Below are 24586 nucleotides of genomic sequence, written 5' to 3'. Positions count from 1 at the left end.
GGTTACATTACTTTACGTCATACTTTGTTTTTTTTTATTCCCATTTGTTTGGACAGTATTATCGTCCATTACAAGTAGGCTTCAATTCAATTCTAAGGCCTTGGTCCGCTGCTTTCACAATATTATGCTGAGGAATGCACTTTTGAACGTACGACTATTTGTTATGATACTGGCCGGTGAATTCGTTTATGCGAAGGTTTAGCTTGACCACAGACCACAGCACCCGCAGCAAGTAGGCGTGCGTATAAAGTGCGATCAGTTTCTTATCATCCGTGGGCTGGAGGGGTTGACGACTGACTTCATAACCCTGGTATCAGGGTTACTATTCAGTCACCAAAGGTCACTGACATGGCTCATGTAACCACTACATATTGTTTATATTAACGGGGACCGTGCCTTCCGAAGCACGGATTGTCTTACTTTCGGACAATGGGTGATCAGCCTGCCATGTCCTAACCAAACTATAGGGATTACAAAGTGTTTTTTAAAGTATTTTAAGGGTTAATGAGGTTGGTACTCCACCTCACAACCCACACGATAGAAGAATAGTGGTTTTATGTGATATTAAAGTTATATATCTACGTGTTTTATCTACGAGTATATCTGTAATCCTACACATTTTAAACGGCCTTCGTGGTCCAGTGGTTGAGCGTTAGGCTCACGATCCTGAGGTCCCGGGTTCGAATCCCGGTGGGGAAATATCACGAAATTTACTAAAATTAGTTTTTTGGGACATTACAGGCTGATCACCTGATTGTCCGAAAGTAAGATGATCCGTGCTTCGGAAGACACGTTAAGCGGTTGGTCTGGTTACTACTTACTGATGTAAGTAAGTAGTCGTTACAAGAGTCATGTCAGGGGCCTTTGGCGGCTCAATAGTAACCCTGACACCAGGGTTGACGAGGTTGGTATTCCACCTCAACTTCAACTTACACGAGAGAAGAAATTCATCTTGCGATAGATGTACCTCTGACTGCCCCAATTTGGTAATACGCGTGACCTTATGGTACATAAACAGCCTATATAGGTACGTCCCACTGTTGGACACAGGCCTCCCCTCAATCAACCGGAGGAGGTGTGGAGCATACTCCACCACGCTGCCCTTACCTTACTGCGCTGACCTTATGTGTAGGCATTTCTGTTTATTTTTGACGTTCGTTTTGGGACAAGCTTTGCCAAAAGCTTTGACATTAGCAGTAAAAAGCGATACTTCTTTCTATCTATCTAGATATACGGAACATCTTAATCCTAATCACAATATTATCTTATTAAATACAAGTACCTAGTAACGTGTGCCTGTCAATTTTAGTAAAGCAATTATTTTAGTAACTAACATGGTCGTTATTGACTCCAACATAATGTTGTTTGCAAGCAATAATATCTTTACTAACAGTGAAATTCTGTGTCAGGGTTGTCTATATAAAATATAGATACCTACTTAATAAATATAAGTATTAAAATAAGTACTTTACAACAAAGTTATTAATTTATCTCGAGTGTAGTTTTCGATAGCACAGTTGGCTCGACCATTATAGACGGCGATACGGCTCACCACCTCTTTGGTCTATAAAGCTCAGTGAGGTGTGTGTATTTTGTTTGACCGGAAAAATGATCGGACTAATCGGAGATATCCTTTCCCATTTGTTAGATTAGTATGGCGAAAACACACCCCGGACACGTCATATAAACAACCTCGTTTACACAGACACCACACATTGACGTTATCGTACACGCGCGTCTGTGTGTGTGACGTCTGACGCCATAGGGTTGTAGACTAAACTATGTCCGAGGGGGTGAGGTAAACGTAGCTCAGCCGCTGGTGGGGAGCGGAGAGTTGCCGTTCTATAACGTAGTATTGAGGAGCTCGGTGGCGCAGCGGTAAACGCGCTCGGTCTTCGATTGTTGAAGTTAAGCAACTTTCGCAAAGGCCGGTCATAGGATGGGTGACCACAAAAAAAAGTTTTCATCTCGAGCTCCTCCGTGCCCTAGATTGTTGAATTTCCTCTCAGACCATGCCCTTAGCCGAGGTTCGCGCCCAACTGGGCACCCTCAGGCCTGTTGTCTTAAACGTTGTACCGGGTGAGAGCCTTCAGCGCTCCCCATTTGTAGTAGTAGTGTGTGGTTTGTGTGTAGTAGTTAATGCCATCTGCGGCAAATCTACAATAAGTCACGTCAAAAAAAATGTCTATAAAGGTCGAGCGAACTGTGTTAGTGAAAACTGCACTTAAGATAAATTAATAACTCATTGGTGCAAGTCTGGTACCAGGGTTCGATCCGGCGTTCCCCATATGAGGAGCAAGCCGGTGTACGGTCACGAGTACTAATATGTCATCATCAGCCCATTAACGTCCCCACTGCTGGGGCACGGGCCTTCCCTATGGATGGATAGGGAGATCGGGCTTTAAACCACCACGCGGGCCCAGTGCGGATTGATGGTTATTAACGACTGCTAATGCAGCCGGGACCAACGGCTTAACGTGCCTTCCGAAGCACGGAGGAGCTCGAGATGAAAACTTTTTTTGTGGTCACCCATCCTATGACCGGCCTTTGCGAAAGTTGCTTAACTTCAACAATCGCAGACCGAGCGCGTTTACCGCTGCGCCACCGAGCTCCTCACTACTACTAATATGTATACACTTTGAAACCATGTCACATTAACTTTTTTGACAAATTAAACCGTAAATCTCATTAAATGTCAAATATGATAGTGCGACAGGGTTCTAAAGTGGGTACATGATATTGCTCATGACTGTACCACAATGGAATAGTGGCAGAACTGATGAATAATTTGAATTTTCTCTTCGTGCAGATGAAATCGGCAGTCCAGACACAACATACACGATGGCATCGATAAACTCCGACCTCAAGAGTCCCGGGGACCCCCCCGATAAGAAGCTCAACGACGCCGATGCTGAGAAGCAACCGCTCTCTGGGGTAAGACTCATTTGTTCGGCCAAGTAGTTAATGTCTACGTGCCCTGCAAAGCACGGATCATCTTACTTTTGGACAATCAGGTGATCAGCCTATAATGTCTTAACCAAACTAGGGACCACAAAGTAATTATTGGTCAGCAAAAATTTTGTATTGATCGCCATCGACTCGCAAAGAAGAAGTTAATGTCTTGCGGCAAATCTTCTATCGTGTGGGTTGTAAGGTGGAGTACCAACCACATCCACCCTGGTGTCAGGGTTACTATTGAGCCGCCAAAGGCCCCTGACATGGCTCATGTAACGACTACTTACTTACATTAGTAAGTAGTAACCAGGACCAACGGCTTAACTATGTTTTTTACCGGGAGATAGCCTTTAACGCTTCTCATTTATCAGGCCAAATAGTTAATGCTATTTGCTGCAAATCTTCGATAAGTCAGGTCAAAAAAAGAACACCTCACTGCAGGGCAAAGGCCTTCCCATTTCTCCCCTTCCCTCTATCCGATGCCATCTCTTTAGCTGTCAATCATCCGTCCCTTTCGTTTTCGGCGGATAAGAAAATGACAGGTATAACAAAATAAAATTAGGAAGTGTCTGCAGGAATCAGCTCCATTGTACGTTTCAATTTATTATTCCACCTGAATGCAAATCCACGAAGATTAGTAGTGTGATAAATATGATGTATGAGTAATATTCCAACAATTTGGAGTGATTAAGCACGTTATCAATAACCCTTGAGTACTATATCCGTTGCCAGTTTGTCATACTTGAATGGTGTGGTTTCCCTTATGAGTCGTTTATCATAAATGTGGTTTATTTATCTTATCATACATTGTATAATTTATTACAAATGTATTTGTAATAAATAAACCCATCCGCATAACGAATCAGTCTAGCACATGACTCTGGAGGTGCCCAGGGTCACGACGAGTTCGAGTAGAGCGGCGAACTACTTCTTCATCATCCCCCAAGCATCGGCCTCCGTGGTCCAGTAGTTGAGCGTTGTGCTCACGATCCGGAGGTCCCGGGTTCGAATCCCGGTGGGGACAAATCACAAAAATCACTTTGTGATCCCTAGTTTGGTTAGGACATTACAGGCTGATCACCTGATTGTTCAAAAAGTAAAAAGATCCTTGCTTCGGAAGGCACGTTAAGCCGTTGGTCCCGGTTATTACTTGGTGATGTAAGTACGTAGTAGTTACATGAGTCATGTGAGGGGCCTATGGCGGCTCAGTAATAACCCTGACACCAGTGTTGACGGGGTTGGTAATTCACCTCACAATCCACACGACAGAAGAAGATCCCCCAATCATTGTCCCGGTTTTCACACGGTCCGCTTACCTAACCAGAAGATTTGACACATCCGGTTTTTTACAGAAGCGACTGCCTGACCTTCCAACCCGCGAAGGGAAAACCAGCCCAACATAGGTTAGGTCACATAAGTAATTCTCGGGAATGTGGGTTTCCTCACGATGTTTTCCTTCATTTCTCATGATAATCATTTTTGATCCAAACATGAATTCGAAAGCAAAATCCTGTGTTGGATTTGAATCTGCGACCTATTATTATTCTGATCATAGAGCAATATAGGTAGCAACATAATTCTATACATAATGTGATCCAAATATCAGGCAACCAGATTTTTATATATGCTTCTGAGATTACATTATATTTTGGAATAATTATGTATCCGGAAGAGAAATACTTGAGTTCGATCTAAAACCAAGGTTAGGGATGTGGTAAAAGTAATTGCCGAACGCAAGTGGAGATGGGCGGGACACATTGCTCGAATGAGCAAGGAAAGATGGACCCGGAGATTGATAGAGTGGCGCCCACGAGCATTCACAAGACCGAGAGGAAGACCACCAATGAGATGGAAGGAAATCTCACGGCACGCAGGATATGGCTGGATGTCGATAGCCCAAGATCGTCGGAAGTGGGAAAACGTGGGCCTCCTACGTCCAAAATTGGATATGAATTTAGGCTGATATAATTAGATAGATGTACTTACCCGAGTAATGAGAAAATAGGATGAAACTGTACGGTCACCAGCATTGATATGTATACTTTGGTACCATGTCACATTAACTTTTTGGACAAATTGAACTGTAAGTCTCACTAAATGTCAAGTATGTTAGTGCGACAGAGTCCTAAAGTGGGCATATTATATTGTTCATGACTGTACAACGCCATCTAAAGTTTTTTTTTTTGGTGAACGTTGCCAGGAAAGTCCGTCATTAGTTAAATTGTTCTTTTTCTTAACATTTAGTACTTCTTTACATTCAACTTCTTGCTTTATTTATGGTTTAAGCTTACCATTGCGCAAATGTCGATAATGTCAGCTGTCAAAGCTATTTGATACACTTGCGCTTTCTATGTCTTCTTCTTTACGTGATGCGGGCCGAATTAGATCACACAAAACCATTAATCAAGAATTTCATTGAATAGAATACTTGTGCTTTGTGATTTACCGTGAAACCCGTCTCCACTAACCGGCAGTGGAGCTGCGTGGTGAAGTATGCTATATCCTCTCCGGTTGATTGAGGAGAGGCCTGTGCCCAGCAGGGGCGTATATAGGCTGTTTTTATGTTAAACTGGAAGAGATTAGACTGGAGAGATGCCTGATCAAAGATAGCATAACATAAGCTCACGGCTGTATCACAATTGAGGTAGTCAGAGGTGCATCCATTGCAGGATGAACTAAGTACCCACACCTCACCGAGCTTCCTGTTAAAAAAAATAATAAAAAGACTAAGATTGAAATGTTGTAAAATGAAGAAGTTTGTTAAGAAACTACTGCTCAGCACTGTATACATACAGAACTTGCGAAGCGCTTCTCATGTGGCTGCCGGTGGAATTGTGAGTGGAATGTTATAGAATAGAATCATCATCATCAGCCCATTAACGTCCTCACTGCTGGGGCACGGGCCTTCCCTATGGATGGATAGGGAAATCGGGCCTTAGCCCACCACGCGGGTCCAGTGCGGATTGGTGGTTATTAACGACTGCTAATGCAGCCGGAACCAACGGCTTAACGTGCCTTCCGAATCACGGAAGAATAGAATAGAAATAGTTTATTATAAAAGGGCGCCACACCCAAAAAAAGACATCAATATCATATCAAATTTCCACTAAACAATTACAAAAAAAAGCAAGACGGATGTTTGTCGAAATGATCATAAGGTGGTGGTGGACGTCCTGAATTAAAAGGGCCTCACTCAGCACAAGTCGCGTCTAGAACCACGACGCTGATTATGTGGACCCTGTTAGGTGAGGCACGAACATCGTGTTCCATAAACACTGAATGATAAATCGTCGACCACGCCGGCGCGGCCGGTATCGGTGTTAAATAGTGACACTTCATACAAACAACCTCGTTTTACACAGACACAACACATTGACGTTATATTACACGCGCATCTGTGTGTGTGACGTCTGTCGCCATACGATTCAAGTCTAAACTATGTTCGAGAGGGGGTGAGGTAAACTTAGCTCAGACGCTGGTGGGGAGCGGAGAGTTGCCGTTCTATACGTAGTATTATTTCTTAGTGGGTAGCTAATTCGCAGATTGTCTTTTATTGTCTTTGTCTTATTTTATTTAACAATTATTTTTTTTGTTCTTGACAGAAAAGAGAAGAGAAATGGTACCACACATTGATGCAAGTAGCTGTCCCGTTCTTCATTGCTGGCTGCGGAACCATTGGTGCTGGCCTCGTTCTAGGGCAAGTTCGAGTGAGTAGCAACTTTATTCATATTTCCCTAAGCGACCTTTCTCACGAAATGATGCGATCAGAGCTACATTGATGGCAATTCTCAAATAGGCTAGTTTTCCAACTAGTCAAATCAGTTACTTTTTACTAAACGTCAAAACACGAAATTACTACGGAATTTGTATGAAAAGGAATACTGTGACGTCATAGAAAAACGTGATAAAATGACGGATTTATTATTACGTTTTTCTTGATTAAAATTCATAAAATTCATGGGGTATAGACTCCAATTGGGGTAATCAGGGGCACATCCAGGAGCTAGACTAAACCACCTATTTTGGATTTCAGGACTGGGATGTGTTCGTGCAGGTGTCAGCTATATTCGTGTTAGTACCATCTCTCTCGGGACTGAAGGGTAAGTTTTTTTTTATATCTTTATTTAATAAAGAGGGTTTTGTCAAACATTGACCACGCCACCCCCATCGGACTAACCTGGATTATCGCCTACGTAAACACAATTTTACACATTTATATAGCACCTTAGCCTTGTCCGACAATGGGCAAGCCTAGATATTATACAAACCAACATCTTCGTTAATAATATTATTCGAAAATCGTATTAGAGAAGGGTAAGTTCATACTTTTAACTTAACAGGGTCAGTACATTGGCGTTGATTCCTGTACATACCATCTAATTTTATTTTAAGTTACACCTGACATTTTCTTATCCGCTGATAAAGAAAGGGACGGGTTATCAACAGGCCTAACATTTATGGAACACACGTCAATTTCAGGCAGAAAATAACCCGACAGATTAAGTTGACCGCACACGTCAAACTGGTTGCATATGAGCCGGATGCCTATTATATTCGCCCGGATTATTCATTCATTTTGAAATTGTCAATTATCCGTCCCTTTCCTTTTCGACAGATAAGAAAATTACAGGTAAGTATAACTTAATAGTGCCGTCCTTCACTTACGACAAATGTAAGACAAAGATAAAACTAGTTTTAGAAGTCAAAATCAACATTATCAATCGGAAAATAACAAATCAAATCAAATATACTTTATTGCACAGAACTAAATTATGGACAATCAGACATAACACATGAATACAGAACAATTTGGGCGGCCTTATTGCTCTAGAGCAATTTCTTCCAGGCAATCACTCCTAGGAAACAAACATTTAACAAATTTGGATGCGGGATGGTGCAACAAGAAATAAATACCTTTAAGTAAACTAAAGTTACTCTATACATACATATTAATAAATACTCAATATAATTTAATACATAAGTATTTACTAAAAATATACCTAACCATAATCTAAAGAAATCATAATAATAAATAATAGACTCACACAGACAAAACAAGTATAAAAAATCCACGTAAACTACTTAGGTATTTTATGCCTACAGTAATGATTTCAATAACAACCTTATTTACTTCCAATAGGTTCTAATCCGCGCGTTATCTGCCAACAAGGAACGGGGCAATCCCGCTCACACTTGAACAATATTATTTACAACAATAATCTAATCATTTGAGCAATATTGTTGCTAATCCTGTTTTTCTAGGTCGCAGATTACCTACAAACCACATTCATAGTTTATTACTGTACATTTTTATGATGTTTGTAATGAGACTTTTTGATTCGCACGACTTAAATTAATTGTTGTAAAAATAAATCGAGAAATTTCTGACTCGGACGGGACTTAAACGCAGCTATTGTCAAGCCGGGACGACCGGGAGAACCATTACACCACCTGAGGCCTGTTTAATAAAACTTAAAATTGTAAATTACAACGACAATTTGATGTTCATTACGTAGCTAATATGAAACTGCAAAATATTCGTGATCACACACTCCGCAATATACATCAAATTGTCATTGTAATTTACAATTGTACGTTTTATTAAATAGGCCTCTGGTCCTCCTCCTGTCAAATTCTGTCGATCTATGTATCGTTGTAATATATGTTGTTACATGAGTCATGTCAAGGGCCTATGGCGGCTCAATAATAACCCTGACACCAGGGTTGATGAGGTTGGTAATCCACCTCACAACCCACACGATAGAAGAAGATATGTAGTTTTTTCTCTTTATGAGTTTGTAAGGCTATAAAATTTAAAGTGCCTAACGAATACTGAGAGGAATGATTCAGCTCATTGTTCTGAGTTAATATCAAGTGAATTTAAAAAAAAAACAAAATCTATAATTTTGCGACTGAAAATTCCACATGATATTAACGCAGAATCATGTTCTGAATCATCCCCCTGAGTATTCGTTACGATGTCACTAACACTCAGTATATACTTATGCCAATTTTCATCGAAAACGATGAAGCGATTTACACAGTTACGCAACTTTCCAATGTTTTGAAATTACGGTTAAATAAATATCAATCGAGTGATTACCCGATCGAGGACGTGCATTGTTTCTGAACAATGTAATCTTTAAGTGAAGGCATCGTCTGACAAACTGTGAAGAGGTGTTCTGTCTGGAAATCTTATATACATACTTAACATACATACATAAACAGCCTATATACGTCCCACTGCTGGGCACAGACCTCCCCTCAATCAACCGGAGGGGGTATGGAGCATACTCCACCACGCTGCTCCACTGCGGGTTGGTGGAGGTGTTTTTACGGTTTATAGCCGGGACCAACGGCTTAACGTGCCCTCCGTAGCACGGAATCATCTTACTTTTCCGGACAATCAGGTGATTCAAGCCTGAAAAGACCTTACCAAACAAAGGACAGTCTCACAAAGTGATTTCGACAGTGTCCCAATCACTTTGTGAGACTGTCCTTCCTGATCCTGACGACCCGATTACTCTAGCCATAGAGGCAGCCAATCAGCTCGCGACACCAAACCCTTCAGGACCCCGATACCGACCCCGCCGGCGTGGTCGACGATTTCCCTCATTCAGCGCTTATCGCTAACCACCCACTAGGGTCGATTAATTCTTTCAAATATTTTTCCTCTCAGACGACGACGCCCTGAGCCGAGGATCGCGCCCAACTGGGCACCCTCAGGCCTGTTGTCTTAAAAGTTGTACCGGGTGAGAGCCCTCAGCGCTCCCCAATTGTCCGGCCAAGTAGTTATCCATCTGCGGCAAATCTACAATAAGTCACGTCAAAAAGAAAACCAACTGATTCGAAACTGACTCCTTTTCAGTTGCTACTGCAATTAGGGCTTCTCTGTGTTTACCATCAGGCATAGTTGAGCGAACATACTTGGCTAATGTAAAAAAAAAAATAACTCGTTGGTGTAAGTCCGTTACCGGTGTTCGAACCAGCGCTTCCCATTTGAGAAGTAAGCCGGAGTACCACATGACAATGAACAATCTAGGCTATATTAGGCAACCTTGATAGGGAACCAGTAAAACCACGGCTTTCCACTACGACGTTTAATCCAAGACAAAAGACACACACGTAAGTAGGAACGCAGGTATCAACATAAGTAAATATGATTACGAATCTACTCTCTTATACATATACATCACAGACAACAGTGACTCTGAATCGTAGCTGTAATAGACCTCCTGACCGGTTTTCCGTACAACTCATTTGAACTTAACGACAGATTCTTATCGTTTCGTACCTAGCTGTTGTGTTGACGGAAATGACACGACAATCATAGTTGTCGGTATTATGAGAGATTACAGCAAAATACTTCTAAAACAACGTTAAATTACATGTTTATGTAAAAAAACCCTTTTCGTGACGTCTGCGACACATAAAAAGGTCACACGTGTGTCTTTTGTGTTTAGTCATTTAACCGCTTTGCAGCAAGCCAGTGTAGGCCAGCAGCGCTAAAATTATCAATGGATTCGATAAATTTTGTCAAAATCGATAAGTTCGTTTTTTTCCCTAGCGTGCGTGACACGTGATTTTGTTCGTATTTTGACAGAACGACACGACTTATTTGGGTTTACATGCTAGGACCAAACGACATAATAAAAATTAAAGTTTGAAAATTTGGGCACTTATTGTCTTCACTTATTACTGTTTTCGCTATCGGCCCACTAGGGTCGATTATTTTTTCGAAAATATAACCATCTCAGACGACGCCCTGAGCCGAGGATCGCGCCCTACTGGGCACCCTCAGACCTGTTGTCTTAACACTTTCAAGGACAGAACGTCTACAGACGTTCCGATTTCAAGGTGTCATACTACCTATTATGAACCATCAATGACCCACGGTCTCTGTCCGTGAAAGGGTTAAATTTTGCACCGGGTGAGAGCCCTCAACGCTCTCCATTTGTCCGATCAAGTAATTAATGCTATATATGCGGCAAATCTACAAGTGTCGAACTAAAATTGGTACCTAAATTTCAGTTCGTTTTATAATATCGTCCATATGACACACATAGATTAGGTACGAGTACAATCGTCAAACTGTGTGTACCGCGCAAACTTTTAAAAGTAAAAAATCATAATGTCTACTTCACAAAAGCCGATCAACATAAATGATTATCACGTGCTCAGCGGTGAAGGAAAACATCGTGTAGAAACCCACATTCCCGAGAAATGCATTTTCGGCGGTATGTGACCTAACCTGTATTGGGGTGGTTTTCACTACGCGGGTTGGAAGGTCAGACAGGCAATCGCTTGTGTAATAAACCGGACCTGTCAAATCTTCAGGTTAGGTAAGGGGACCCTGTGAAAAACGGGATAATGCTAGGGAGAAGATGATTAATAAGTGTATTATTCTTAATTAATAACTGTTTAAATGAGAGCCTTCCTCAATAGGTCGTAAATTATTATTATCAATTTTATTATTAATAATGGTTTAAGTGCTAATTCGTGATTGTTTTACTTCTAGGAAACCCAATTTTATTGTTTCTAGCATAAATTCCTATTGTTCAGCGTAACAGTGTAACGATATGTTAATTTTAGCTTATTGTCTGTTACGTAAGCATCGACATTGATTAAACTAGGCATTATGTAAGACCTAGGTACACCCTGGATACTTCATATACCTAGTTTTACACAGACAGACACTACATTAAGGATTTAAAATACTTAAAACAAATGAAACTGTTTAAACAATTGAAGAATTGTACTATAAACACATGAAAATATGCATTATACTTACTTAAATAATTGTAGTAGGTAATTTACTAAAACGCAAACAAATTGTTGGAAGAACAATTTTGTATTTAAATATTTGTTTTTAGAACAATCATTTCTTACTATTGTTCGATTTTTCACACGTTTAAGTTAACTATTGTTTTTTAGCCTAACAAAAAAATTGGATGATTTCGCCATTAGAGTTAAAATTGCAGAATACTGTTTAATATGGGATCATTGATCTTATGTACTTAGCATGATATTTTCAATGATTTATTGCACTATAGTTGGAGTAAAGTACTGAGAAACGGTCCTCTCTACCTGTCCGACCAAGTAGTTAATGCAATCCGAGGCAAATCAAGAGGCAATAACTCATTTGATTCATCATAACCATGTGAGGACTCCGTATCAACATTGGCTGCAAGTTATCTTCGATTACTTATTGCTCTGCCCACCCCATTAGGGATTACGGGCGTGAGTTTATGTATGTAGTCACATCAATAAAAGGTTCGTGGCTTTGATTACGGCCACGTGTTTTCTTCATCTTGTCAAAATACACTCATACATACATCATTAATATTATAGAAAGCCGTGGTATCCCAGTTGGTAGAACGCTTGCCTCTTGCTTTGAGGTCGCAGGTTCGAATCCAGCACAGGCCTAAACCAATAATTGTCGAATTTGTCTTCGAATTCATGTTTGGATCATAAATGATTACCTATCACGTGCTAAGCGGTGAAGGAAAACATTGTGAGGAAACCCACGTTCCCGAGAAATGCATTTTCGGAGGTATGTGACCTAACCTATATTGGGTTGGAAGGTCAGACAGGCAGTCGCTTGTGTAAAAAACTGGACCTGTCAAATCTTCAGGTTAGGTAAGCGGACCCAGGAGCAGGATAATGCTAGGGAGATGATGACATATTTCTTTAATAATTGACATACATGTACATAATATCACGTTACTATTTCCCGTTGGGGTAGGCAGAAATAAGTTTTTTTTAACGTGACTTATTGTAGATTTGCCGCATATGGCATTAACTACTTGGCCGGACGAATGGGGAGCGCTGAAGGCTCTCACCCGGTACAACGTTTGGTTTGGCGGGTGTAAAAACAAAATATTAATGGACTGTATATGCGGTTACGATAAATTCGAAATTCAACTGGTATGTCACGCTGGATGGACTAGTACGGTCACGAGCATTAATAGGTACCATGTCACATTTACTTTTTTGACGAATTAAACCGTAAGTCTCATTAAATGTCAAATATGATAGTGCGACAGGGTTCTACAGTGGGTACATGATATTGCTCACGACTGTACAAACTGCTGCGGATATGGAACAAAAGAAATACAGTTTGCAAGGGTAAGGAAAGGCACAGTACCTGGTGGCGGCGCGTCTGACCTCAGCCGGCGGGTTCATAAAACACTGATTGATGATGATACACTTCGATCAAACACACAAACAACACAGTGCGGCGAGGTAAACCTTATTACAGCTAATTTGTCGAATTAATCACCGGTACATGTCCTTTTACGCGAAATTTGAATTTTATTTTTACCAGCGCGTGCGTGTTGACAAGAGATTTTTCGCCATCTTCTTTTTCTTGACTAGCGCCTCCAAGCGACGAAACGCGGAACTATCGCGTTATCTTCCTTCTCGTTCGCGCAGAGACGATAGGTGTGTGCGGGAAAAGGATGGGAACAGGAAGTGGCGCGAACATACCAGTCAAAATTCAAATTTCAAACATATAATAATTATGGCGCAACCAACGTTTAAGACAACAGTCCTGAGGGAAACTTACTACCGACACATCACTTTCGCTTCAACCACTCTCATCGAAATCTTCATAATAATATTAAGTACTTACATGAAATTGTATTACCTATGAAGTACCGAAATCTAGACATGCTCCAAATTGATAATCAGCTAAGTACCTGCCGATTATCGCAATAGCTATTTACTGATCACGTGATACTTTTAGGTACATAATATTTTTGCCAATTGCGTTTTAAAAATCACACTTTAGTATCATGATTACAGTTATAAATAGGTATTATCAAAGGAAAAACTGATAGAATAAGAAATTGTGTGATAAGGGAATGTGATGAGGAGCTCGGTGGCGCAGCAGTAAACGCGCTCGGTCTGCGATTGTTAAAGTTAAGCAACTTTCGCAAAGGCCGGTCATAGGATGGGAGACCACAAAAAAAAAGTTTTCATCTCGAGCTCCTCCGTGCTTAGGAAGGCACGTTAAGCCGTTGGTCCCGGCTGCATTAGCAGTCGTTAATAACCACCAATCCGCACTGGGCCCGCGTGATGGTTTAAGGCCCGATCTCCCTATCCATCCATAGGGAAGGCCTGTGCCCCAGCAGTGGGGACGTTAATGGGCTGGTGATGATGAAGGGAATTATAGGTGTTAAAGAAAACGTAGTGACAAGAATAGGGTCGTTTCCAACTAGTCAAATCAGTTACTTTTTATTAAACGTCAAGACACGAAATTACTATGGAATTTGTATGAAAAAGCACACTGTGATGTCATAGAAAAACGTGACCGAATGTCGCACTTATTTTATTACACTTTTCTTTATTAAAATTCATAAATAAGTTAAATAGAAAAAAGAAAACGTTTTTTGTCACCTTTAGATCTGTCTTTATTTAGTATTCAGAATTTCTCAATTTATCTTTGACCTAGGAAACTACACAATTGAGAAAGGGATTGTGCCGATGGTTCGGACATTTAGATTCAAATTCAAATTCAAAAATATCTTTATTCAATAGGTAACATAGTTACACTTTGAATCGTCAATTTTACATAACGAACGTCTCATCCGCCTAAAACTAATGCAGCTTCTCACAACCTGTATAGCCGGGGAAAAGAAGCTGCAAGAAAAACCTCGGCACAGGGCCCTAGAGAATGAATGAAAGTAGACTTACGAAAAAAATAAATTATTGGGGGTGTAAGTGGTGGAGTTGGAAGAGGAAAGCCTATACCGCGATCAGATCCACGATGTTTTAAAGAAATGCCAGGTCTTCTTCTTCTACCGTGTGGGTTATGAGGTGAATTACCAACCTCATCAACCCTGGTGTCAGGGTTATAATTGAGCCGCCAAAGGCCCCTGACATGGCTCATGTAACGACTACTTACTTACATCAGTTAGTAGTAGCCGGGACCAACGGATTGACGTGCCTTCCGAAGCACGGATCATCTTACTTTTTGGACTATCAGGTGATCAGCCTGTAATGTCCTAACCAAACTAGGGATCACAAAGTGATTAGTTCCCGGTGGATTCGAACCCGGGACCTCCGGATCGTGAGCAGAACGCTCAATCACTGGACCACAGAGGCCGAATTCCAGGTAAAGAGTACTCTAAATCGTCGAGCATACGTGAAGTCTTTGATGATAGTGGAAAAAGCGAAAGTGTTGTGCAGGATCGTAGGATTCCGTAGTCACTGCCTACCCTAACGGGAAATCAGCGTGATCTTATATATATTCAAAGGAACCCGTTCAAACTAAGCATGTGATATGAAACTGATCATAATGCTTTGACAATGCGTCATTTTAATTTAAACAAACATTCTATTATCAAAGCGATACTTATGATAGTGTAAACAAATAATTATATTAGCGTAAATATCGGACCTCCAACGACCACTAATATTACTATAACACAAACATTTAAATCAACTCAGCTCTTTATCTATACCTGCATGTTCTGCACGGCAACTATACCGCGTGCGGTTCGAATTATAAGATTTCCACCAATAGACGCATCGAATGCTATCTACGTGGATTGACGTCGTACGGATATTGGTCAAAGCCCTCGATATAGTTCGCGCGCGGCGCAGTTACCGTGCCTTGAGGGCAGGGGCCTGAGCCAAGTTGTAAACTATTCCGAACGATTTTGAAAAGCGTAAAATTTTCTTCGGGATTCAAACCTGTGACTATTGAGTCTAACAAAAGTTCGTTTGTCGACAGGTAACCTGGACATGTGCTTAGCATCGAGATTGTCGACACAGGCGAACCTGGGCAACATGGAGTCAGGGAAGGAGGTCATATCCATGGTGGTCGGAAACATATCACTAGTACAGGTAAGGCTTCTATGCAATTTATTATTATTTTTAAATCGAGAGAGCTCGAAGTAATTCAGCTCGAATGGCCACTGCGACCTAGTCAGATCTATTGTGGCCAAATCCCTATACATATATTTAAAACTCCTCATCTAGACCGATCCGTTCGATTAGATCGAGCGTCTTTTCGGGAGGAAGATCCATGACCTCCTGGGGATCCATTATGTAGCCCCCAGTGTTCGGTTTCTACTGTGTATGAGAGCCTCACAGCTGCACAGCAGGTGTAATGGCGTCTCATCCTCCTTTAAACAGAATCTGCATAAAGGGGACTCAGTCAGCTCCATTCTATGTAGGTGTTTGTTGAGTCTGCAATGCCCCGTGAGGGCCCTTATTAAGATTCTTAATAATAATTCGCACCCTAGTAGAAGTAAGGGAAGGACCTCTGATTTCTATGCAGTTACAATTATACATAAAACTTACAGAGTATACATAACAATAGCGAAACGGATAGCAGCGGAACCTGCACAAACCACAGATTATGCTGGGCTCATGGGCTGGGACATTTTTATTGAAATAGTATACTTACTTTAAGAACAGACAGACAAAAACCCCGGACACTTCATACAAAAAATCTCGCTTTACACAAATACTACAGATTGACGTTATTGTACACGCGCATGTGTTTGTGACGTGTGACGCCCATACGATTGAAGTCTAAAGTAAGACCGTGAGGGGTGAGGTAAACATAGTTCAGCCGCTGGTGGGGAGCGGAGATTTGCCGTTAATATTCCTTATTCTATGCATTGGTTTACTTAATGAATTGTGTATACAATTCCGCAATTCAGCTGCACTTCATATTGAAGAACGCATAATCACATTACCTATGTAATGTGATTAAGACCTGGGTTGATGAAATCATCTTATATTTCGGACAATTACGTGATTTCAACCGACAATGTCCTGACCAATCCAGGGACAGTCTCACAAAGTGATTTTTTTGGAATCGGGAATCGAACCAAAAACCTCCAGATCATGAGTTTAACGCTCAACCACTGGACCACAGAGTTCGTAAATAAGCAATAAAAAACGCGTTTCTGTCTTTTTTTACTTCTATACTACATCCGATACAGATCTCGCCCAACTGGGCACCCTCAGGCCTGTTGTCTTAAACGTTGTACCGGGTGAGAGCCTTCAGCGCTCCCCATTTGTCCGGCCAAGTAGTTAATGGCATCTGCGGCAAATCTACAATAAGTCACGTCAAAAAAAAACGATACAGATCTCAATGTATGAAATGACGTATAACTTTATGTAGTACCTGTGCATAAACAAATGACAATAGACGCGTACAACGGGTAATTAGAGACAAAACACGACCGTGCATGATGACGGCATTATAAACATCCACGCTATGATTACTTCGGATTCATATGTCATTAGCGAAGATTACAGGTTGTGTTCAGCCCGTATTGAATTATCCAAGCAAGACCTAAATTTGTGAGTTATGGCACGGCTAGGACACTTCATACAAAAATCTCTTACCGTCTTTTGACGCGAGTGAGACAGTCAAGGCACGCTCTCTTGCTCCCCCTTGCAGCTTAAATTTACTAAAGTGGCTCACATTATAGGTTACATAAGTCAAGCTCGCTCCAAGCTCGTTTTGGTACAGGGCGGAGTGTCCCTTCTATACGTAGTATTGCTGTTTAGTCTATGATGGTCATAGCCCTGCTCTGGACAATGTGTGTTTTGAAAAATGAATCGTAAGCATGACAAGAAGTAACTTATGACATTAACTCATGAACAATTGATAGCCAAAATCACAACTCAGTTGTCTTTCCAGGCGTGTCGGGAAAATTGACATAGGAGATTGAACCAGCATAATACACCATTTTACCAGCGATAGGTTGATCACCCACCACCATACTTTTCGTACTCATCTTAGGACTGCCCACCCCATTTGAGATAACAGACGTGAGTTTGATAATGTACTTACAGGTCTCCTCTATCGCTTTTTGAGTCTACCTCATCCTTTGCGTCCAAGAGATGTCCACTCTGTCAGTATTTCAAATCAAATTCTGCATTCAGCCTGTTAGTAGGCATACGAATACTTAGTGGTTTATAGACACGTGGTCGCCACTCCAGAACCTTTCCGCCCCAGCGGCCATCGATTCTCCTCGCTATGTGCCCTGCACACTGCCACTTCAGCTTTGCAATTCTCCGAGCTATGTCGGTGACTTTAGTTCTCCTGCGGATCTCCTCATTTCTGATTCGATCCAGCAGGGAAATACCGAGCATAGCTCTCTCCATTGCCCGCTGAGCGACACCGAGCCTCCTCACGAGGCCCATAGTATAGTTTATGTAATATTAATAAATTCAAAATTTTAAACCATAGGGAAATAAGCAAAGAATATAAAGTCAATGATGCTGATTCCTTTTCACACCATCTAAATTTATTTTAAGTTATACTGTCATTTTCGTATACGCTGAAAAAGAATTTATTGGCCAATAACCCGAGATAATCAAGTTGATAGCACATGTTATTATGAAACGGGTTGCATAACAGCGAGATGCCTGTATAATTCGCCCGGGTTATTCATTCATTTTAAATTCAACAGTTGTCAATCTCCCGTTCCTTTCCTTTTCGGTGGATAAGATAATGACGGATATAACCTAAAATAAAATTAGGAGGTGTATGCAGTAATCGGGACTAATATTGATAGTTTTAAGCTGTGTACTTATGTTATTTATATTCACCGTTATATTTCCTATCTTTACAGGTTCAAGCGATAGTGGCAGCGACAGTAGTGTCGATATTTGCGATCGTCATCAACACGATCACAGATAGAACCTTCAACGGGTCCTACGTGCTGCTGTTGACATCATCTGCCGTCTTCACCGCCACCACCACATGCTTCATTCTAGGTAAGGCTATCACTTTCTTCTTTATTATTATCATAACGGCTCACAATCTGAACGTCCCGAGTTCGAATCACAGGAACTTATCACAAAGTCACTTTTCTATTTTCACTTCACACAGAGGCCCTAGTTTGGTTAGGACACTGCAGACTGATCATGCAGACTGATCACCGCATTTTTCGAAAGTAAAATGATCCGTTCACGTTAAGCCGTTGTTCCCGGTTGTAGTCGTAGACGTAATCGTAACATGAGCCATGTCGGGGCCTTTGGTGACTCAATAATAACCACTCGATAGAAGAAGATCTTTTTCTTAATTTATTATTGTTATTTTATCAACTAATTTATCATCGTCATGATTATTATCTTGTCTATCGTCTTCACAGCCGTCATCACCTGCTTCGTGTTAGGTTACTTTGTCATTTACTTAATTCCCATCATCGTCTTCTTCAATATCTTCTTTGACATTTTTATCATCATCATACCTCCTCGTTGCTTCTGGTGTTTACCTTCTTCGCCTGTCTACAGTTCTAGGAAACCTGCCATTTTCTTTCATTACAATCATCTTTACGTAGTTTTTCTAAATCTGCTTTACCATCCCTTTCCTTCCTCTTGATTTTGTTGCCTTGTTGGAATACGAGTATAAACGTATTGCTATGTTATTTTATGCTATGCTTTACCATCGAAATGAAATATTTTTGAAGAAATATCTATTTAAAGAACACAACACACATAACAAACATAAGCTTACGAATATAACCCAATTTGGGTAGTCCTCAGACTACCTTTGGGGTGTACCTCTACACATCCATCGCAAGATGAACTTCGATTTCTAATTTCCAAATTTTTTCGCAGACTTCGTGATGGTGATGGTGATCTACGGGTCGCACAAGTTAAAGGTGAACCCGGACAACGTAGCGACTCCTCTAGCAGCATCCATCGGAGACATCGTCAGCAACTCTGTACTCGCTGTCACTGCGCAGTACATGTTCGAACAGATAAGTAAGTAAAACATCGTTTATTTCCAAAGTAGTATTCTTTAAGAAGGTACTATAGATATGCTTTAGCAACACAACATAACATAAGCTGAAGCTATATCCCAATTGGGTTAGTCAGAGGTACATCCATCGAGCTTTAAAACAAGTTAATATTACCCTGATATCTGATCTGAGATCCACTGAGTATCCATAAGTAGTCTCAGCCGTAGGTTAATGAAATATTAAAAAAAAAAAAACATTTAAAACAACGATAAAATTTTACATAAGGTTTAGTTTCAACTTTGACACGGAAATTCATACGTTATTTATATCCGAAATATGTCAGACCTAGGCAAACTTAAGACAAAAAATCTGTTTTACTGACAAAGCGGTTCATATTTCTCGTTCGCCCAAATTGCGCAGGTATTTTATAGTTGACTTTGACTTTTCCAAAACTCAAAAAAGGGGCTGACGGCGATGATGAATGTGGTGAGTGGAATTAGCCGGCTTTTAATATTTTTTTTATTTTCGGTTTTAACGTATTAGAGAAAAAAAAGCATGTTTGTCTAATGCCCGTATAAAATCAAGTTAGAAATTTTACACCTTTTCTTGTCTGTGTTAAAAATAATTTTATTGAACTTTGCTTAGCCTTCAAATTAGCTGTTTTATTTTCTGTTAAGGCTACAACACAGTCAGTTTTTCAAAAGAATCAGTGTAGTAGTTTCCTTAAGTTTGATGTCAAAAGTAGTTTCTCTAATATTTTATATAAGCTTCATCATCAGTCAATCATTCAACTATTATTTAAGAGCGACTGCAAATTTCCTGTCACCGTACTGTTCATAATATCCATCTTATGACTTCTTAGTATTGAGAATGACTGCAAAATCTCTTTTTTGTAGATTATGTCTCAGCTAAATTTAAATTTTACTCTTTACGTCAGTTACTGTTGTCTTTAGTTTCAGTTTTACTTTGTTCATGTATTTAATATGTGAGCAACATAAATATACTTAGTCATTCATTCATTCTATTATTTTTTCCTTGCAGAAGTGTCGCTGTGGCAACCGATCACGCTGATGTGCGTGTACTACAGTCTTCTCCCGTTCTGGGTGTTCGTCGTCTACAGAAACAAGTATACGAAGAAGGTGCTCACCACAGGCTGGACGCCGGTCATCTCCGCGCTGTTTATTAGCGGGTATGTTCACTGCCACTTCATTAGTTTAATTCCCAAGAAAATGACATCCAGAGGGGGCAAAAAGGACACAGAAACAATTCTACTAAAAAGCAATATTGCAATTTGCGCATATAAAAGTAAGTGCGCAATGTCAACAAATGTAAAAAGCAATATTGTTTTCTTAGGAATTGCTTCAATGTGGCCTTTTCAACCCTCTAGGATTGCGTCTTCTTCACTCAATGCGTAAAAGGTGAAAATGGTGGAGAGATATGTATTTTGCCCTCTTAGACGGATCCATCGCCGGCGACATTTAATGTCCATTACCCACTTGAATCCTAAATACTTGACAGAAAGATATAAGCACTTAGATATTAGTTGATATTATTTCACTTCTCTTTACTCATCATCACAACATTCACAACCTTAAACCTAACCAAAATTTCCCCCAACAGTATCGGAGGCATCGTGTTAGACCAAGCAGTCGACCACTTCAGAGGCTACGAAGTGTTCCAGCCAATAGTCAACGGCATTGGAGGGAACCTGGTGTGCGTGCAGTCATCGAGACTGGCCACGCATCTTCATCAGACAGCCATCCCTGGAGTACTTCCTGAGAATACCAGGATGCTAGAGTGGCCGTGGAAGACGCTGTTCTTTGGAAGTAAGTTCTTGAAAGTAATTCAATTCTTCTATCGTGTGGGTTTTGAGATGGATTACCAACCTCGTCGCCTCTGGTGTCAGGGTTATTACTACTTACTTACATCAGCAAGTAACCAAGACTGATGGGTTGCCGATACCAATACCAATGATCTTACAATACATATAACTGCGAAATTGCTATGTTACTAAGAGGTCAAATTTGAAGACTCATAGAGGAAACAATTGTGGTGTCTCAGACAGTTCCCTTCAAGCCAGCCAATAATGACAGTTAAACAATAATTGCAAACGCACTCGAATTGCAATTGCACAAAAATATAATATGGTACCTAGTAGCCACTTGTTGCTTGGAAAGAAAGTCAGTTGAAAATGTTCTATCCATTCAACCCAGCACAGAAGTAAATAACAGTGAAAAGAATTGAAAGAAGACTTCCCAAGCAGGTTGTAAAATTGAGTTAAATATAGGAGGCTTTGTTTGTAGGATCTTCCAAAGGTGTAGCTTTTGCCCTAATTTGCTAACGTTTTCCATTATCTATTATTTCAGCTGCTGCAGCAAAAGTGGCGAGGATGCTGATAGTGCTCGCCGTATGCGGGCAGATCATCTTCATGATCGTCGCAGACTTCGTCTATCAAGGATTCGTGTCAATTCAAGTGCCCTTCGGCATCACATACGTTATGTGCTCTGTGCTACAGGTATGTTTTTGAAAATTTTTTCGTTATTTACAATCCACAGTTTTCCTGCTTCAGGGAGGTATTTTTAATCAAAAATGCCCCAATTTTTTTGAAGTTCTTCAGAAACCGTGTCAATTAAACTGACTGAATTTGAAATATATCGTTTCTCACATGACTTTGTCTTCGTTCCAGGTGATGGTGCTATTGTACCTAGCTTACATCCTCATCCACTACATGTGGAAGAAGAAGAAGGATCCTGATAACGCGGCCATTCCTTACCTGACCGCCCTTGGAGATCTTCTAGGATCAGTCTTCTTAGGCCTAGCCTTTGTGATTCTATCTCTCTTCAATATGGAATACGGCAATAATGTTTGAAGAGTATCGTCGACGGTACGGAGGAACGAATACACTAAGCTAAGAGCATTTATTTTGTGAAAATGGAGAATGGAGATGTGTTTGACGGAATTTTAATCGTCTCCTAGAGATACGTATTGTAGTTGTTTGAAGACGTAAACGCCAACTCTAGAATTTTGATTGTTTTATGGTCAGAGATTCGTGAGCATTTCATTTTTCAAAATAGATGACATTCAAAATTATTTTTCGCCTTTTTGCATCCAAGAAAGTTGGGGCCAAAGATATTTTGACGTCATATATTGATTTGCCATGCGTATTTTAGCAAATAAAGTTACCAACGGAAGGAATACCCGTAGGGTCCGGCACGGATTCTGCTAACGTTCTGTTTTACGTTTTTCATACGTAACTGTACCGTACCGCTACATGTATGTACTATGTTTTGTAATCAATGGGCTTTATTAAAACTAAACACAAAATAATGAATTTAGGGATCGTCAGTATTTTATCTAGCTTACATTTTAAAACCAGTTTTTTTTTTCTAAGTATACTTGGTGCCAAAGTTACCTACAATGACTTTGTCTGTTCGCGTTGAGATTTGATAGTATATTTTTCTATCAAGCGATGTCTTGTGTTGTAGCGTATTTAATTTTATGAATGGTGTGTGCGTACTTGATGTTTAATTATCTGACTTGTATTAAGGGCAACTCTGGCGTATGATACCTATTGTAAAAATTGTTGAACAGCTCGAAAAATAGTGTTGTCCTTTACTAACGCCAACGCAAGAAAGAGATAACGCTAGTTTTAGAACTGCCAAACAAATTTCAAAATAGTTTCGGACGCCAGAACACCCGACTAACACTAAGGTTGTATTTCGTACAGCGGGATGGGTAGGCGAAGTGAAAAAAATGCCAATTTTAAATTCTTAAAAAACAAGCAAATTAAAAACCATAATCGTTGCTTAAGACTGAAAAAATCAGAATCAATAAGTGAGAATTTCAATCTTATTATTATAAAGTTAAAGGCATACTAAATCATATACTTAATTACCCCCATGCCGCCGTCACGAAAGTACACCTTGAGAACGTAAAAACATTAAACTCTATAAGTATAGACAATGTAAACTTTGTGTGATCAATTCGATTGTATTCCGTATGTTAGGTGAATGATAAGTGCCCGATAAATACCACAGGCTTATGAAATCGTAGAAGTCGATTAGCTCGAACTGTGATATGTATCCAAAAATGTGATTATTGTATCATTTTAAATATGATGCCGTTCTCAATGACATGTCGGTAGACAATAAATTGGGCATTTGGTCAAATTCCTATTTTGACAGCTGTTAGTATTAAGTACGTCCATTTAGTCAGTTCAGATTGTGGCAATTATTTGAGCAAAGTTATGACATCATTTTGCCGAAGAATGAGCACGTTCAAAAACGTCACGATATCTGAAAATATGATCATTTTTACAACAAGATGCTGATCTAAATCAAATGAGAATAAGACCAAATGCGACTAAATGTTTTATACTTAATAGTGGTGATGATAATGAAAGTGTGACAATGAAAAGTGCTAGTGTGAGCGACTTGGATGTCAATTTTGTGTTGTATTTATGCTTCAGACTCCTACCATGAACTGTTATTGCTATCCTCTTTAGAACAAATTATCTAAGTGGAGTTTGTATTTGTCACCTAAGCAGAGCGGTTCAAACGCCAGAATAGCTTTCATTAGTTGGTGGTAGGCGTCTTGGTTTTTGTTCCTTGTCGTTCATTATTTAGGTACTTATTAGTATTAAAACACCCCTTCTGTTTCTGGGTTCTCTAAAATGAGATTAGTTACCGCAAATGTAATCAAGTCAAAGCAGTATTAGCAAAGGTTTTCCAATTTTCATTATACATTTTCAATGATATATTATTGTATTGTTTACACTTTTACACACACAAATTAAATAATTAAATAACTCAATGGACTAAAGGCATTGTATATTATTGTAAAGTCCAAAGAGGCTAAATAGGCATTTAAAAGTGCAAATAATTGAGTTTTAACAATCCAAAATCTTTTTC

General features: G+C 40.0%; 1 protein-coding gene across 3 annotated transcripts in view; it reads left to right on the top strand.

The window, feature by feature from the left end:
• The window catches only part of LOC126377874 (solute carrier family 41 member 1-like), a 70305-nt gene extending 46808 nt beyond the window's left edge, over positions 1–23497 (top strand). For all 3 annotated transcript variants that reach the window (XM_050025911.1, XM_050025914.1, XM_050025913.1), the window contains 10 exons: positions 2810–2934; positions 6558–6662; positions 6989–7055; positions 15695–15807; positions 18561–18705; positions 19552–19698; positions 20718–20865; positions 21297–21502; positions 22043–22191; positions 22363–23497. In XM_050025911.1, the coding sequence (XP_049881868.1) occupies positions 2810–2934; positions 6558–6662; positions 6989–7055; positions 15695–15807; positions 18561–18705; positions 19552–19698; positions 20718–20865; positions 21297–21502; positions 22043–22191; positions 22363–22545 (1388 nt within the window). In that variant the 3' untranslated portion in view covers positions 22546–23497. The remainder of the gene's footprint in view (positions 1–2809; positions 2935–6557; positions 6663–6988; positions 7056–15694; positions 15808–18560; positions 18706–19551; positions 19699–20717; positions 20866–21296; positions 21503–22042; positions 22192–22362) is intronic.
• Positions 23498–24586: the final 1089 nt, after the last annotated feature.

This window comes from Pectinophora gossypiella, chromosome 24, assembly GCF_024362695.1.
Source record: "Pectinophora gossypiella chromosome 24, ilPecGoss1.1, whole genome shotgun sequence".
NCBI lineage: Eukaryota > Metazoa > Arthropoda > Insecta > Lepidoptera > Gelechiidae > Pectinophora > Pectinophora gossypiella.
The sequence above is the reverse complement of the archived record's forward strand: the minus strand, read 5'-3'. Positions and strand labels throughout refer to the sequence as shown.